This window comes from Rutilus rutilus, assembly GCF_951802725.1.
Source record: "Rutilus rutilus genome assembly, chromosome: 10".
NCBI lineage: Eukaryota > Metazoa > Chordata > Actinopteri > Cypriniformes > Leuciscidae > Rutilus > Rutilus rutilus.
In genome coordinates this window covers 23,968,955-23,985,352 of record NC_140215.1, presented here as the reverse complement: position 1 = coordinate 23,985,352, position 16,398 = coordinate 23,968,955, and the positions used below count along the sequence as shown (strand labels likewise).

At 37.9% G+C, this 16,398-nt stretch overlaps 1 protein-coding gene across 5 annotated transcripts in view; it reads left to right on the top strand.

Moving 5' to 3' along the window:
- Positions 1 to 16,247, top strand: part of raph1a (Ras association (RalGDS/AF-6) and pleckstrin homology domains 1a) — a 72,575-nt gene extending 56,328 nt beyond the window's left edge. For all 5 annotated transcript variants that reach the window (XM_084422179.1, XM_084422176.1, XM_084422178.1 and 2 more), the window contains 9 exons: positions 952 to 1,111; positions 5,235 to 5,356; positions 6,569 to 6,634; positions 6,757 to 6,900; positions 9,386 to 9,496; positions 10,619 to 10,717; positions 10,829 to 10,949; positions 11,100 to 11,239; positions 12,454 to 16,247. In XM_084422179.1, coding sequence (XP_084278305.1) covers positions 952 to 1,111; positions 5,235 to 5,356; positions 6,569 to 6,634; positions 6,757 to 6,900; positions 9,386 to 9,496; positions 10,619 to 10,717; positions 10,829 to 10,949; positions 11,100 to 11,239; positions 12,454 to 14,565 — 3,075 coding nt within the window. In that variant the 3' untranslated portion in view covers positions 14,566 to 16,247. The remainder of the gene's footprint in view (positions 1 to 951; positions 1,112 to 5,234; positions 5,357 to 6,568; positions 6,635 to 6,756; positions 6,901 to 9,385; positions 9,497 to 10,618; positions 10,718 to 10,828; positions 10,950 to 11,099; positions 11,240 to 12,453) is intronic.
- The last annotated feature ends 151 nt before the right edge of the window (positions 16,248 to 16,398 follow it).

The window sequence follows — 16,398 nt, the reverse complement described above, 5'->3', positions numbered from 1 at the left end:
TTTTGGGGGTTGTCTCACTGTTGCCCATCTAGTGCACCTGCTGTTAATTTCATTAACACTAAAGCAGCTGAAACTGATTACCAACTGTTACTTAACTGACCAGATCAATATCCCAGGAGTTTAACTGACTTGATGCTATTCTCTGATTAACAAGTGTTCCCTTTATTTTTTTGAGCAGTGTATATGTGGCTTAGTTGCGATAATGTGTGTAATGTCATAAAGAGAGAGAGGGGATTCTTATGTGATTTATATGTTCACAGGCTTTTTGTCGTTGCTAAGATATTTGTTTGTACTAAAATGGGGATGTGTATGTAGAAGGGTTATTTCATTTAATCTTGATTGTGTGCAGTTGATGATGTTGCTGTTTTTCTCAGAGCTAAGGTGAATGTTTGCCTGAAGTGCTTACAAAAGGCCAAATCCCCCAATAAAATGTCAAAGGGGTGGAAGAATAGGATGATTCAAAGGGCCCTGGTAAAGGTCTTCACAGGTCCACTTGGATCCGAAAACCCAAGGTCTGACCCGAGACTCGAGTGGGTTCGGGTGCAAAACTTTCACGAGTGTCGGGATGAGTCTTATATTAGCGTGTTTGGGTCTCGGGTAATAAAAAAAAATGCTTTTAGCGAATGGACCCGATAAGACCCAAATTTAGTTATGTAGATAATTACCTGGAATATTTAGGTAAATAAACGCTAATCATCTTATGGTCAGGTAAATAAAATAAGAATTACGCCAAAAATTATAGAACGTAATGAGGTTACAGTGATGAGTGATTGACATTTCAGCACTTCATGAACAACATCGTTCATGTGAAGTGCATTTTTGGGAAAAGCACATAGAAAAGAAACAAATGTTTGTAACTCTTGCACACAGAAAGTTAGCTAGGGGGCTCAGAAACCCCAGTGGCGCTCCTGAACATACATAACTGTTGTCATGTTCTGTCTATCCCCTCAGTTGGTTATCCGAGTGCACCTATCAGATGAAAGCTCCAAAACTATGATGGTGGATGAGAGACAGACTGTACGTCAGGTGCTGGACAACCTGCTGGACAAATCTCACTGCGGGTATAGCCTGGACTGGTCTCTGGTGGAAATCATCACTGAACTCCAGACGGGTAAGACCTCTGTCTGGTCCTCATTGTGACATTGTGACTTTATACATGTTTAACGTAAATTTGGAATTGGTACCACAGTAATATACCAACATGGAGCAAATTGGTCTTTCTTTCAAACAGTGGCACAAAAATCTCTGTACAAGGTTTTATATGCTAGACTGAAGACATTTGTGGAAAATGTGTAGATCTATACACTACCAATTCAAAAGTTTGTGGTCAGTAAGATTTTTAAAGAAAAAGAATACTTTTATTTTACATAGATGCATTAAATTGACTATACTATCAATACTGTCAGCAATCTCAATGCTGTTTTAAAAAAAAAAAATTATGTAACAATTTTAAATGTATCAATTTAGCAGCAGTACTGTTTTCAACATTGATAATAATAAGAAATGTTTCAAGAGCATCAAATCAGCATTAGAATGATTTCTGAAGGATCATGTGACTGATGCTGAAAATTCAGCTTTGCCATCACAAGAATAAATTCCACTTTAAACTATATTAAAATAGAAAACAGTTATTTTAAATTGTAATAATATTTTACAATATTACCGGGTTTTTTTTTTTTTTTTTTTGTGGACTGGCAGGTAGTGCACATGCTGTGGTATTTTGCGCGGTAGGCCATTCCTTTACTGACTAGTCTGAAGTATCATCCAAAGAGAGACTGAATCAATAAAGACAAATTAAAAAAGGGATTAAAGTCATGTGGTCAGGCTTGCCCCAGATCGAGCACGACGACAGCTGGATGATAATTCAGCTGCAAACAAAATCTTTTTCATTTTTCACTGGTCTTCAAAAACATAACAACAGTCCTATTTGATTTATTTGATCGGTGTAGATTAGCAGCGAGTATAGATTAGCAAAATCTATGTCTGAAATCCCAATAGGATTATCCCATACAATCATGTGCAGTCTGTGGAAGGGGTAGCACTAAACTAGGTAAATATTACTGTAACTAGTTCCACTAATTTCATAATAGTAATACTAGGAGTTGTTATTTTAGGCAGTAGAATTTATGACGGTCAGGACAGGTGTGGAAGGCATGAGGAAATTTATGTTTTTACTGATTTTATGAAAAGTTTTAAATATTGTTGTATGAAAACCTGAATCCCAATTCATACTCTAATGCTACTGTGCACTACTGTTCAAAGGTTTGGGGTCTGTAAGATTTGTTAATGGTTTTAAAAGAAGTTTCTTACTGTATGTTTACCAAGGCTGCTTTTATTTGATCATAAATACAGTAAAGACTGTAATATTGTAAAATATTATTACAATTTAAAATAACTGTTTTCTACTTTAATATATTTTTTTTAAGAAAATTATATATTCCTATATTCCTGTGATGGCAAAGCTGAATTTTTAGCAGTCTGAATTTACCCGAGTCTTAGGTCTTCGGTGTCACATGATTCAGTTACACTTTCTTTTAAGGTGTCCTTGTTACAGTGTAATTAAACATATAAGTACTGAGTAATATTAATTAACAACATGTACTGACTATAGAATTAGGGGTTGAGGGTTAGTTGCATGTAATTATGCACTATTTTTAGTAATTACTATAGTAACTAGGCCTACATGTAACGTGTAACAAGGACACTGTACAATAAAGTGTTATCCCTGATCCCCCAGAAATTATTCTAATATGCTGTTTTGGTACTCAAGAAGCATTTTTGTCACACTTTAGTTTGGGGAACACATATTCACTATTAACTGTGACTTTTGCCTCAATAAACTCCTAATTACTGCTTAATAATAGTTAGTAAGGAGGTTGTTAAGTTTAGGCATTGGGTAGGGTTAAGGGATGTAGAATATGCTCATGCAGAATAAGGCACTAATATGTGCTTTATAAGTATTAATAAATGGGGACACTTAATAGCCAACAATATTATTGATCTGCCTGCATTGACACCATTATATGAGAACTGAACTGAAAAACTGATACTTTTTTTCACAATTCTTTGATGAATAGAAAGTTCAAAAGAACATCATTTATTTGAAATAGAAATCTTTTATAACATTATAAATAAAATCAGATCAAAAGCACGCACATCCAAAGCAATATGTTGCTCAAATTGGGTGCTTGACAAGAAAATTTATAAAAAAGGGAAAAAAGTCGGCACACCATGGCTCCAAAAATGTGAAAATTTAATAATAGACTCACACACAGGTGGTAACGTTTCGAGCGCGTAGGCTCTTCATCAGACAATTAAGAGTTGAACACACCACGCCTTTATACTCACAAGTGACACCCCCCCCCCCCCAAAAGATATATATATAAAAAAAATATAATAATAATAATAATAGATTTTTTTTCCTTTGCCTTTATTTCTTTTTCTGGGTGTCATTGGTATTATTTATTTATTTATTTATATTTATTTTTTTATTTTTTTATTTTTTGGGGGGTGTCACTTGTGAGTATAAAGGCGTGGTGTGTTCAACTCTTAATTGTCTGACGAAGAGGCTATGCGCTCGAAACGTTACCACCTGTGTGTGAGTCTATTATTAAATTTTCACATTTTTGGAGCCATGGTGTGCCGACTTTTTTTCCTATTATAATTTTAAATAATTTTAAATTTTAAATATTATATAAATTTAAATTTATAATTATAAATTATATATACATTATAAATATCCTTACTGTCACTTTTGATCAAGTTAATGCATCCTTGCTGAATATTAGTATAGTGATATATTTTTGAGTATTTTTAATTATTTTAAAAATAAATCTTACTGACCCCAAACTTTTAAATGGTAATGTTACTTTGCATGTTAACACAGGTAATGTTTGAGTCTTGAGATTAGGCTATACTTTCAAACCATGCATATTTTTATGTACTTTCACACTGGTGCAATGCGATATTTTTTTTTTTTTTTGCTTTTTTCTGAGTGACAAATCAAATTAATTTCCTGTGGTATGTTGTTGTTAGAGTTGTATGTATGTGTGAGTCACAGGCCTCTTGTGCTGGGCTTCTCTCTATGTAGGTCCTGAGCGATCATGCGTGTGGCCATAGCCTACATCTCCAGGGCTTCTGTTTTTCCACTCTCTGCTCTTTCAGTGGAAGGAGAAAAGGCAGAGAGGGGAAGGCAAGGATATACAGTGGTTGTGTGTAGAATATCCACCAGATGGTCAATGCTAAAATCCCTTTAATAGAAAGAGCAGCGGAGCTCTTTTCTAGAGCTATTTTGTGAGTGAGTGCATGTGCACACTCATATTCATGAGGAAATAGAAAAATAAATGTATTTTCATACATTAAACATGAATTTAATTTTGATATCGTTTTTGAATTATTTTTGTCATGCTGTCAGCACGTAGTCAAACTCTTATATTTTATTGGCTCATTGTTTTTGTGGGCTGAGCATGTTGAGGTTAAAAGTCACTCATTTAGCATTGAGGTGTGATGAAATCTGGCTTAATCCAGCTATTAGGATCAAGTGGAGTATACGGTGTCATTAATTCCTCAAGTAGCTTTAATTTCCTAATGGACAGACCTCTAATCTGTCAGATTTCACTCTTTTCATTTTTTATCATCTTTAATAAACTATCTTAATCTTTTGTTAAGGGTTTGCCATTTATATACTGGCAGAGGTTTCTAAACTTCAGAATCTCATGTCTGACAGGATACTTTTCAATGTACAAAGCAAACTTAGGCTCAGCATAACGGCCCATATATAAAACATTATCATATATGAAGTTTTGTTTAAATAATACGTTTGATTTCATGGAACTTGCAGTACCCTCTTTGATTTACCTCAGTGGGTTTTTTAAGTTTTGACCTATTTCAAATTTGTCTAGTGCATGCAATTTGCTACATACTTCTTGTCCTAAATGTCTTCAGGGGACTTTATGTCTATATAGAGAGCAAAGAGAGCAGGACAGTGCCAGCAAGGCTTATAATAATTTAGATAAATGTCACTTTTCCTTACTGACCTCTCTTGCAGGCTTGTTTACTAAGTCTATCTTTGGTCACTTTTTTCCACATCAGGATACATTTTCAAGGAGAAGTGAAAGTAATAACTGGTCAAAGAATCTGAAGTTGATCTAGTTGATTTATGAACAGCAAGTAACATATTTTTTTTATTATACCGTCTCTTCATCTTTATAATGTTCACACTTTGTTTTTTCCAGAGAGAATCTTCGAGGATCATGAGAACCTGGTGGAGAACTTGCTAAACTGGACCAGGGACAGCACCAACAGACTGATGTTCATCGAACGCATTGAGAAATACGCGCTTTTCAAGAACCCTCAGGTAATACTCCGTCTGTCACTAGTGACCATATCTGTTTAGCTCCAAAAAGCAGCAAAAAATTTGTCCTTGTGCAGTACATTTTAAGTCTTGTAAAGAATGCAGTGTTATACACTACTGTTCAAAAGTTTGCTGCCTTTAAGATTGTTTTTTAAGTTTTTGAAAATAGTCTCTTATGCTCATCAAGGCTGCATTTATTTGATCAAAAATACTATTCTATTAATTTAGAATAAATTAAATATATATGTGTATATATTTTAAAATGTATTTTCTTCCTGTGATGGTAAAGCTGATTTTTCAGCATCGTTACTTCAGTCTTCAGTGTCACATGATCCTTCAGAAATCATTCTGTTGTGCTGATTCTGTGCAAAAAATATTTCCCATGATTATCAATGTTCAAAACATTGCTTCTTAATATATTTTTTTGTGGGAAAACTAGTATGCAGTTTTTTGATGAATAGAAAGTTCAAAAGAAAATACTTGATTTGAAATAGAAGTCTTTTGTAACATTATAAATGTCTTTACTGTCACTTTTGATCAATTTAATGCATCCTTGCTGAATAAAAGTTTTAATTTCTTTCAAAAAAAAATCTTACTAACCTCAAACTTTTAAATAATAGTGTAAGTTAGTTATTCACTGGTGTTGTGTGTCTAATGATGCGTGAAGGCTTCAGTGAAAGTCAACATTTTCAAAAAGAATGCCTTAATTTTCAGAATTACAGCATTTATTTTTTATTTTTGAGTGAATTGTCCCTTAAAGCCATGCAATGATGTAGTGTGATGTTTAAATGATTCTTGAAATTGATTTGTGCAGTTCTGTCACCAAAGAGTGTATCAGTAATATAGAGGTTAGTTCATCAGTGCTCTATGGATCAGTTGTTTTATCGGCATATGTGGCTGATGTAGGTCAATGTCATGTAAATGCTGAACTGTAATGAATAATTGATCTCAGCAGAGGCTGGTTAAAGTGTGTTCACTGCCCAGTCTCTGGCTGCGACCCTGAACACAAGATGTCAGTTCACGTGTTTAACCGCTTTGTTTTCTTATGTTGCACTTTCTTGAATGCCTTTTAAAATAACACATTCAAATACATTCAAACCTAAAGATTTGTTTTGGCTAATTCTCTAGTATGCAATACCTGTAAATCAGTGATAGACAGATGATTGTCTTAGCCACTTTATTAACATCTCCCCCTGAATCATCTGTTTTCCTCAGAACTATTTGCTGGGGCGTAAGGAGACATGTGAAATGGCAGACAGAAATAAAGAGGCTCTGTTGGAGGTGAGGCAGACTGTGAACCTACTTATACACATTCTCTCTTGTGCTTTAAACAGCATGACTTATCTAGGTCATGTCAGACATGTTTTACTCACTGATAAAGGTGTGTGTGTGTTTTTGTGCAGGAGTGTTTTTGTGGAAGCTCCATCAGTGTTCCTGAGATGGAAGGGGTGCTCTGGCTCAAAGATGACGGCAAGAAATCCTGGAAGAAGCGGTACTTCCTGTTACGAGCCTCTGGGTTATATTACGTGCCAAAGGGTAAAGCCAAGGTCAGTTGTGAGTCTGTATCTCTTTTTCTGCTCTGAAATTCATTATCTTTTCACTTTCACACTCCTGATAACTGATAAACCCTTACAAACTTGCAAATTCATCAATTATTATTTATTTTTTTACATGCAAGAGGTCATTGTACTATTAAAGCATCCTGTAAGTTTCAGAACTCAAAACTTCCTCGCCAAAACTCCTGTTATAATCAATGAACCTACACTGCACAATGGATCTCTTACTTACGTCGTGTTTGCACTGTTAGTTATGATGAAAGCATTTGTAAGATTTCAGAAATTGAGTCGCAATGACAAGATCACTGCATTCATGCGCTCAACGGATGTCACCGGCTACAAAGCTCATCTCTGCAATCTTTCATGTAATGGGAGTAGATCTTAATATAATATGGTAAAATTAACACTTTTCACAATTAGTTAATCTCGACAGCTGTAATGGTAAAAACGTAGTAAAAGTTCCACATGTAAAACTGAGCTATTTCATTTGCAAAGATGTCAGCCAATCACAGCAGTGGGTGTTTACACTAAAGTCTCACAGCAGACACGCCCCTTCAAACAGAGCGCTCAAATCAGGGTAGAAAATGGCCTTTTATTTATTGATTTATTTATTATGACCATTTTTGTTGTAAAAATCATACTAATATACCTCAGGAAACATTATAAAATAATAAAATGCAGTTCATGAATAAATGCAGTTCATGACCCCTTTAAAATGCATATTTCGGTGATTCCTTCACTAATGATCAGTGCAGAAAAGCATCTGCACATTTGCGAAAGTGCTTAAGGATCAGCCGAAATAAGAGGGGATATCATAATTTTTTTTTTTTGCTCATGTTACAGAGCCCCTGAAAGGACCTTTGCAAAAAAATAAAAAATATACTGATGACTTACATTATTACAGTCAATTGGGCAGCACTAATCAGTTGTCTGAGTATGTGCTTTATTTTAGTTTAACTTTGAGGATTCACTCCATTCACGTACCATGAATAATACCATAATCGTACCATAAACATACCATAATCCCAGAATCTCTATGTTGTTAGAGATCTCTTAGTAGGCGAGTGGAATTAAGATTATGTACACATATGACAGAGATGTAGGATTATGTGCACATATGTTAGTTTTATGCTTGCACTTAAGTGTATGTGTATGTGTAGATACACTCACACTATAAAGCCCGTCATCAGTAATAATACATAATCGCTACTAAAATCAAAAGATCGGTACTAAAATTACTAAAAATAAAACTGAAATAAAAATTAGTGAAAGCAATATAGAAATACTATAAATAAATCTTAAAAAATGTACACAAGCATCTAACAAAATTACTAAAGCAAGCTCAAATTAAAATAAAAAAAACTGAAAATATACTAATGAAATTAACATATTAATGAATAGTATAATAGTATATACATGATAATAAAATAGTATCATTTTGTGCTGCTGTGCAAGCACATATTCACATTAAGGGAATCGTGATTAGGTACCAGACATCATTGATGTCAAACCTGACACAAGCACGTCTTGATGGACTGAATCTGAATACACACATGCGTGAATGAGATTTGAGCGTTTGAGCAACACTCTTGCTGTCAGTCACATTTCATAATTCCTGTGCTTTTCAGGAGATAAAGGGCCCATTGACTGTCTCTTCCATGTTTGGAGATCAGCTAATGAGGTCAAGTTCAGAGTAGACATAGGCCAGTGACTGCTCATTATCCACAAACCACAGGGAGGAAGAGGGTGATCAAGAGAGAGATGATAGAAGAGCAGCTGCTGTACATCCTCAGGTCATCACTCTGGGTTTGACAGCTGCTGCCCATCTGCATCACTAACATATGCATCCTGTTTCATATTTAACTCTGATGCTTAACACATATGACTGTCTGACTCTTCAAAAGACTAAGTACAGAATCTCAGTGCTTCAAAAAAAGAACATTCAGGGCTACATGTTTCTACCCTCATCACTGCACGTTTTCTTTTTCTCCCTAATCAAACACACCTGATTCAACTTATCAGCTCATTATCACATGGGTTAATGAGCTGATGAGTTGAATCAGGTGTGTTTGATTAGGGAGAAAAAGAAACCGTGCAGTGTTAGGGGTACTCCAGGACAGGTTTGGGAACCACTAATTCAATGTAACTTTCTGCAAATGTAGTGCTCCCCCTAGTGGAACAGTGAAGGTATCTTTTTTTTCTATTTTAAAAGCAAATTTTCATTGGCACAATATAAACAAAGGAATGAATTAGACAGCAGGTCATTTGTGTGGCATGTTTTTAAAATAAATAATGAATCATTCTTATAATATTTTAGAGAATAAGATTCAAGCATTTGAATGAAGACAATACATAGTTTGTAGTAGGCCTATTACCTGCATTCCCTACTACAGGTTCATTTACCCCGAAAATCCTTAGTTATAACATGCAATTTTTTTAATTAAGTGTTTTGCCTGTTTTTCTGTGTCACCTGTAGGCCTCTAGAGACCTGGTTTGCTTCCTGCAGCTGGATCATGTTAATATTTACTTGGGTCAGGACTACCGCAGCAAGTATAAAGCCCCAACTGACTACTGCATGGTACTGAAGGTGAGTTACAGCAATCATCCTTGTACATTGCATCAGACATTCTATTTTAAGCAGTTATAAACGGTCTAAAAAGCATGAAAGTTTTCGTTCCTCGTAGACCATTTGGGAGTGGACGTGACAGTTACGTCACTGCAGTTGCGCGCGCATTGTGTTGGCAGAAAAACAGTGGTAACAATTGTAGGAAAGTGGGCAAAATCCACAGAATAAGAGAAAAAAGTATCTTGTCCCTTTGGGTGTCAGAATCGGAATGCAAAAAAATATATTTTTTTATAGAATACTGTGGTTGAAGACGCTCTTTGAAACTAAACACAGAAGTTGGATGATGAAACTTGCGATGATTAGTCTACTATTAAAGTATCAATTAGGTCTACATAATCACATATGCTGTTCTTTGGGGATCTAATGTATTAGCCCTAGAGTTACAGCATGAAATAATATTTAAACCTATAACATTTTACATGGATAACGTTTAAACATATATAATATTTTTATCTCACAATTCAGATATTTTTTTCTCGCAATTGCGAGTTTATGTCTCCCAATTCAGACTTTATAACTCGCAATTGCAAGTTTATATCATAATTCTGAGGGGGAAAAAAAGAGTTTATAATCTATTCTATAGATTGCTACTGCAGAACTATCATTTTCTGTCACCAGGTAGGCTTCGTCAACAAAAAAAAACATCATCGCTGTAAAGACCCAAATGGTCTATTATCAGATGTTGTTTTGTTCTTGGAAAGGAAGAGGATCTTTTAATGCATCTTAAAAATGCATTTACTTAAATGACTAAAGAGTCATTTGCAAGTAGTGAAAGTAGTAAAAGTGGAAAAAAACTTTTGCCCTTGCATATCTCTAGACTTTATCATAAGCTACTTTCCAGATTCCCATTTGTCTGTGTGGTTAAAGCATAAAGACATTTAAAGTGCTGGGATCTATAAAAGCCAGCTCTCGGTCTGCATTACAATTTACAAAATGGTTTATACCACAATAATATACCAGCATCAGTCAGCCACTAACAGTATTGAAAATGATGTGTATATAACTGATATGACAATATGAAACTATTGCTATATGCTTTCCGCAAAGATAATACAATTCAGTGTCTCTGATTTCCTCGCACAGCACCCTCAGATTCAGAAGAAATCACAGTACATCAAGTATCTGTGCTGTGACGATGTCAGAACACTGCATCAGTGGGTCAACGGAATACGCATTGCCAAGGTAATATCTTGTTATAATGACATTACCTTGCTTGGTGTATAATGTAATATGTATGTAGAATATGTGTTTAATGCTAGTTTTGTGGCTGAATATATGTGATTTGTAATGCAGTATGGGAAGCAGCTATATGTGAACTATCAGGAAGCTATGAGACGCACAGAGGCTGCTCATGATTGGTCCTCCCTGTCCAGCTCCAGTATCAAGTCTGGTTCCAGCTCCTCCAGTCTACCAGGTGAGTTCAGCAGAAATACAGGTAACCTGAGATATGAGGCAGTACTTCATATTTAACAGGCTTGTGTATTGTCTATGAGACAGATTATCAAGTTTCTATATTCGCCTCTTTTACTCAACTTTTGATTCATTTATTCTTTCATGCCTACAGAATCTCAGTCCAACCACTCTAGCCAATCAGACAGTGGCGTGTCAGAGACTACATCCTCTGGTCATGTGCGCTCTCAGAGTGTGGTCAGCTCCATCTTCTCTGAGGCCTGGAAGAGAGGCAATCAGTCAGATGAACCCAAGGTTACCATTGAAGAACTTTGTTTTAAATCTTTACTTGCTCTGCTTCGTTCCGCTTCTGTTTCTTCATCATGGTGTCATTGTTATTTCCTAATCCATTTGAAAAAATCTTTGCAATATTATACATCATGTAATCTATAAGGTACAAGAGGCCATTGTGCATCACTGCATTGTGAATTCAGTCATGGCTGAATGACATTGTTAGGAACGATGCAAAGTATGTTCATATAATATATATATATATATATAGGAACAATAAAAACCTGAAAGATCAAACGCATACACCAGACAAAAAGAAAACAAGGAGATTTGATGGTGTCAGTGTTTTAATTAGAGTTCCAATTTACTCAGTGGAATTGGTTAAATTTGGATATGACATCATATTGTCAGCTACTTTCAAGTGTCAAATTTAATTACTCTGAGGGCAAGGGCAATCTGAGTCACAATAAAGACCCTTTGCGTGATTTTGGGACATCGAACTCATGTCACACTGTCCCCAGTTATATTACTTAATTGGTCCCCTCTCTGTTTATCTACCCAGGATGAGAATGCCAAGTCTGGAAAGGCTATACAATGGTGGGGATTGAGGTTAGGAGTGTGGTAAAACCTCACACTCTAGCCCTATATATTTTTTATATAATCCTCACATGTGAACCTCTAAAGCAACTAACCACTGATATGATGTGTGTGGCGGGCGGTTCATCCTAGTTGTTTTTGTGAATGTTGGGTAATTGGGGACTGGTGTGAGACACCTGTTGTAATAGTTTGTGTTAACTCTTAACAGACAATGCACTGGTGTTGTATTTTGAATAACCTGTTACTTAATGGTTGGAGTGTTTTGGTTTGATGTGTGTTATCAATGGGAGATATTCTCAGAGAAGGTAAGCACAACATGAAACAGGATAAACTCCTGTTTTGTGATGCACACACTGAATTGCTGTTGTCTTAATTGGTGATTTTTAGATTGAGCTCTACATCTCAATGAATCGTTTTTGTAAGGACAAAAGAGTCTGAATTTGGAGCAGATCTCAATACTAACAGTTCTTGGTTCCTCCCAGTAACATTTCATGTCATTTCACTCTTTTAATTGCACTGTCTGCTGAATATCTTCTTGCACACTACTAATACCTACGTATCATTACATTTTTTTTAAATCAATGTCAAAAAATCTCATTCATACTCCTGTTCTAATTGAATGGTTTTTGTCATATCCACAGATGAGAATGGATGGCCCACCAACACACCCTGCTAGAGCCTCTTACCCTCTACAACTTCCTCAACTACCCCAGTCTATCCAGTCTCGTAGCAGCTACAGCGGTGTGTCCCCAGTGTCTCCTTCCTCACCCCTATCTCCACCACCGCCGCCTCCACCACCTCCCCCGCTCCCCAACCCCACGCACCACTCCACCCCGATTAAGTTCACTAAATACAGCACACTTGCTAGGCTGCAAAACATCTCCCAGGCTCAAAATCATTACAAACAGACCCCCTTATTGGTAGTACAGCAGCAAGCTATTCCCCCTACGCCACCCCCACAGTGTCTCAAACCTGGTATGAATAATTTGGCAGAAACTGCCAGCAGTCCTCCTCCACCCCCACCACCACCACCTCCTCCAGAGATGCCAGTGCCAGGGTCAGCCATGGCAGTGTTGAAGCACGCCCCTCTCAGCCCCCACTACGTTCCTCCTCCACCTCCAGAGGAAGACCAGCTGCCACCACCATCTCACTTACACAGTAATGGCTACTTGCCTCCACCACCACCCCCAGAACAGTTAAAATACCCACCTCCCCTCAGCACCAATGGGCTCCAGCAGTTCTTAGCTCAGAAGTTCCCAAATATGGCCTATGACTTCTCAGCTGTCCAGCAAGATGAAGAGCCTCCACCACCTCCTCCCGTGTGTTTTTCTCCACCGCCTCAGCAGTCAGGTCCACTTGCCCCACCTAAAACCTTCACTGGTGTGTTTCCACCCCAAACGGCTCCAAAACCTGGCCATGGCATTTCCCCCGTTTCCCCATTGCCACCTTCTCTGTCTCCAACTCCTCCGGCCACCATGAGGAAACAGCAGAGCTTGTCCAGTGGTCACAGTCCCAATCAACCTCCACCAACCCTTCCCAAGCAATATAGCCTTTCTTCCAAAGCTTCATCAGTATCAGCCCCCATCTCTCCCACCCAATCGCTTGTAAAGCAGATTGTAAACCAATTCCCTGACACTCTTGATGGATCCAAATGTCCCATATCTCCTCCCGTGGTAAAAACCAAACCAAAATGGCAGCCAGGAGGACAGGCTCAACCACAATCTCCTGAATTTCCTCCACCACCACCAGAGAGTACCCTTGAATTCCCTCCACCTCCTGCTCCAAGCCCGCCTCCTGCCCCTCAGCCTTCTGGCAAGGTGGGATCACCAATCAAGAAGTCCCCATCAACATCATCAAATTCTTCTACTGGTTCAGGAGGGAAGAAGCCCCCTCCAACCCCACAGCGCAACTCGAGCGTGAAGGCCTCCTCTTCTGTTGAGTACCAGGAGTCCAAGAAAGTGGAGGATCTGGTCAGCATGTTTGCCCAAACTAGTCAAGCCCCACCCAGTTCCTTTTCAACTCCATCCTCTACGACAGGATCACCTTCAAAGGAGTCTTCTGTAGTACTTCGGGCACCACAAAAACCAGGCAAGATCAACTTGGCTAATCTGCCTCTGGCTCTCCAGGGGAAGCAAGGTCAGTATCTCCAGTCCAGCTCAGACTTCCCCTCTCCTCCTCCGGAGTGTGAATTTCCCCCTCCGCCGCCAGACTCGGAACTCCTGCCTCCTCCACCTCTCCCGTCAGAACTGCACACTGGGGCTCCCAAAGTGGCCGTGGTGAACCCTCAACCCCAAAACTCCTCCACATCCTCATGGAAACAGAGCTCCTTGAAGAAAGCAACGCCTCTGACTATGCACCGCCGCAGCAGTGGCCCAACCGAACCACTTGTCCTTTCTCCACCTCCTCAACAGATGCCTCTGTCCTCTTTTAACTCTCAGATCCCACCAACTTCGCCCAAGGCCAATCTGGCCATCCAGCCCAACTTCCTGGAAGACCTCAACAGAACTCTCAAAAGGAAGTCCATGACTCGACATGGCTCCCTCACCTCGTCACGAATCTCAGCCAAGCTGGAGCCAGTAGCCACCATGGACGATATGGCCCTTCCGCCCCCTCCTCCAGAGCTGCTGCTGGGCCAGCAGAAAAAAGGCGGATACATGAGCGCCAACATCTCAGGCTATGCAACTTTACGGCGGGGTCCTCCGCCGGCTCCACCCAAACGGGACCAAAACACTAAACTGACAAGCGATTGGTAGTTGGGACATATGCCGAGTACGGATATGCTACTCTCCTTTTCCACTCCGTTTATCTTCAACGGCTGAAACGTCTGCATTAAAATAATACTCATTTTAACCCCAGATTATAACCACAATATGAAAAAGCCAAACCATCTATAACATAAGCTTCTCTGCGTGTTTGTGTCGCTTTGCTATTAAGTGTAGCAGATATACAAAAATTCTGAGAAAAAGAGACTGACGTTATTATAGGTACTGCATGGACACTGCTGTGAGGAAAGGGGATAATGTATATGTATGATAAAATATATATGTGGAACTCTGGGGTGGGAGGGAACTTGTACTTTTTTATATGAAATTATTTAATACCTGAAATATATTCTTATTTTAAAGTTTAGTTTTGAAACCCTTGACTGTAAACGTTAAACGTGAATAGAAAATCAGGGTTGTTGAACCGATGCTTGTGTGTGTGCGTGCGCGCATTTTGTCTGAGTGATTTGGTTGATCCACTCTCAGAAAAATAGTGAGGGCCTGGTAATAATGCCACCCTTGCTTGTCATTAGATGTGCAAATCCCGATGTGGGAATTGCATTGGTGTAGCATACATTCTAAATGAAGTATTCTACCAAACTTTCCATGTTTAATTTAAATGGTTTTGAACCTTCCACTAAAATGTCAAAAGAAAGAAAAAAACAACTATCATTGTTATTGATAAATCTGTTATGTTGTGTCGCTGTGGACCCTTACTTTTCATGAAGATGTCCAAATGTTAGACGAGGATGAAAATGAGCCTGTTACCACTTGAGTAACTGGTCTGTGTCTGGAATCGGATGTGCTGTCTGTTTATATTGGTTACATTGCTATCTATCTGTACATACAGCTGCAGTTCCTGACTTTATCAATGTGCGTTAGCTCTGCATGGGTGAAACACACAGTAGGGAGTGATGTCATTCTCCTTATTTTGACCTCTGTCTACACACAGTGCTGTAATAATGTGTCACATATATGAAACATCTTTCTCTCATGTCACGGCAATGTCAAAATGTACTGACATTAATCTAGCATGCATGCTTCCTTTGTATGGTTGCCTAAGATTGCACACTTTGTTGGGTTTTAGGATCATAGCCTACAGTAATGTTATTTACAATAAAAGGTGTGATGTCAAGTTTGCTTGACTTTCAATGCAAAAAAAAAAAAAAAAAAAATCACTGTGTGCCTACTCTCATTCTCATCCATCTAGCAAACTTGAATGCGTAAGTTGAGAAAATGTGTACCTGTTGGTTTTGTATCTCCAAAAAATCCTTTGATTTTGAAAGTCTGAGCATTGAAAGGTAGGAAGTAGGAACAGATCACTTTACAGGTAGGAGTACAGAGCTAATGCTGTTTCTTAAAGTCAGGAACCTTTAGTTAAAAAAAAAATGGGGAAGTAAATGTCTGTTACATTTAAAATGAACAATATAAATGTGTAAATCGCACAGAATGTTGTCCAAGTTCTTGTTATTTTGATGGTTCTTTATCATACAATTAAAAGCTTATTATGGCAAATCCTCTGATTTACAATGACCAACAATGATAGTCATTTATGGACAAACTCTTTATAACATGCATATGGTTTTAAAATGTACAAATATACACTTAAGTGTTGCACAAGTTTTTGTGAGTTATTAAACTGTGAAGGAATGTTCCTGTACCACAGAAATACTAAACATTTAATTTCATAACAGGCAGTCCATGTGAGTTTACTACAGAAATGTGCACAGAGAAATAAGGAGGTGATTGTTTGATTATATTATTTATTTTCTTGATTGAAAACGCATCTTTATTTGAAGCATTAACTAGAGGTCAGTCGGTCCG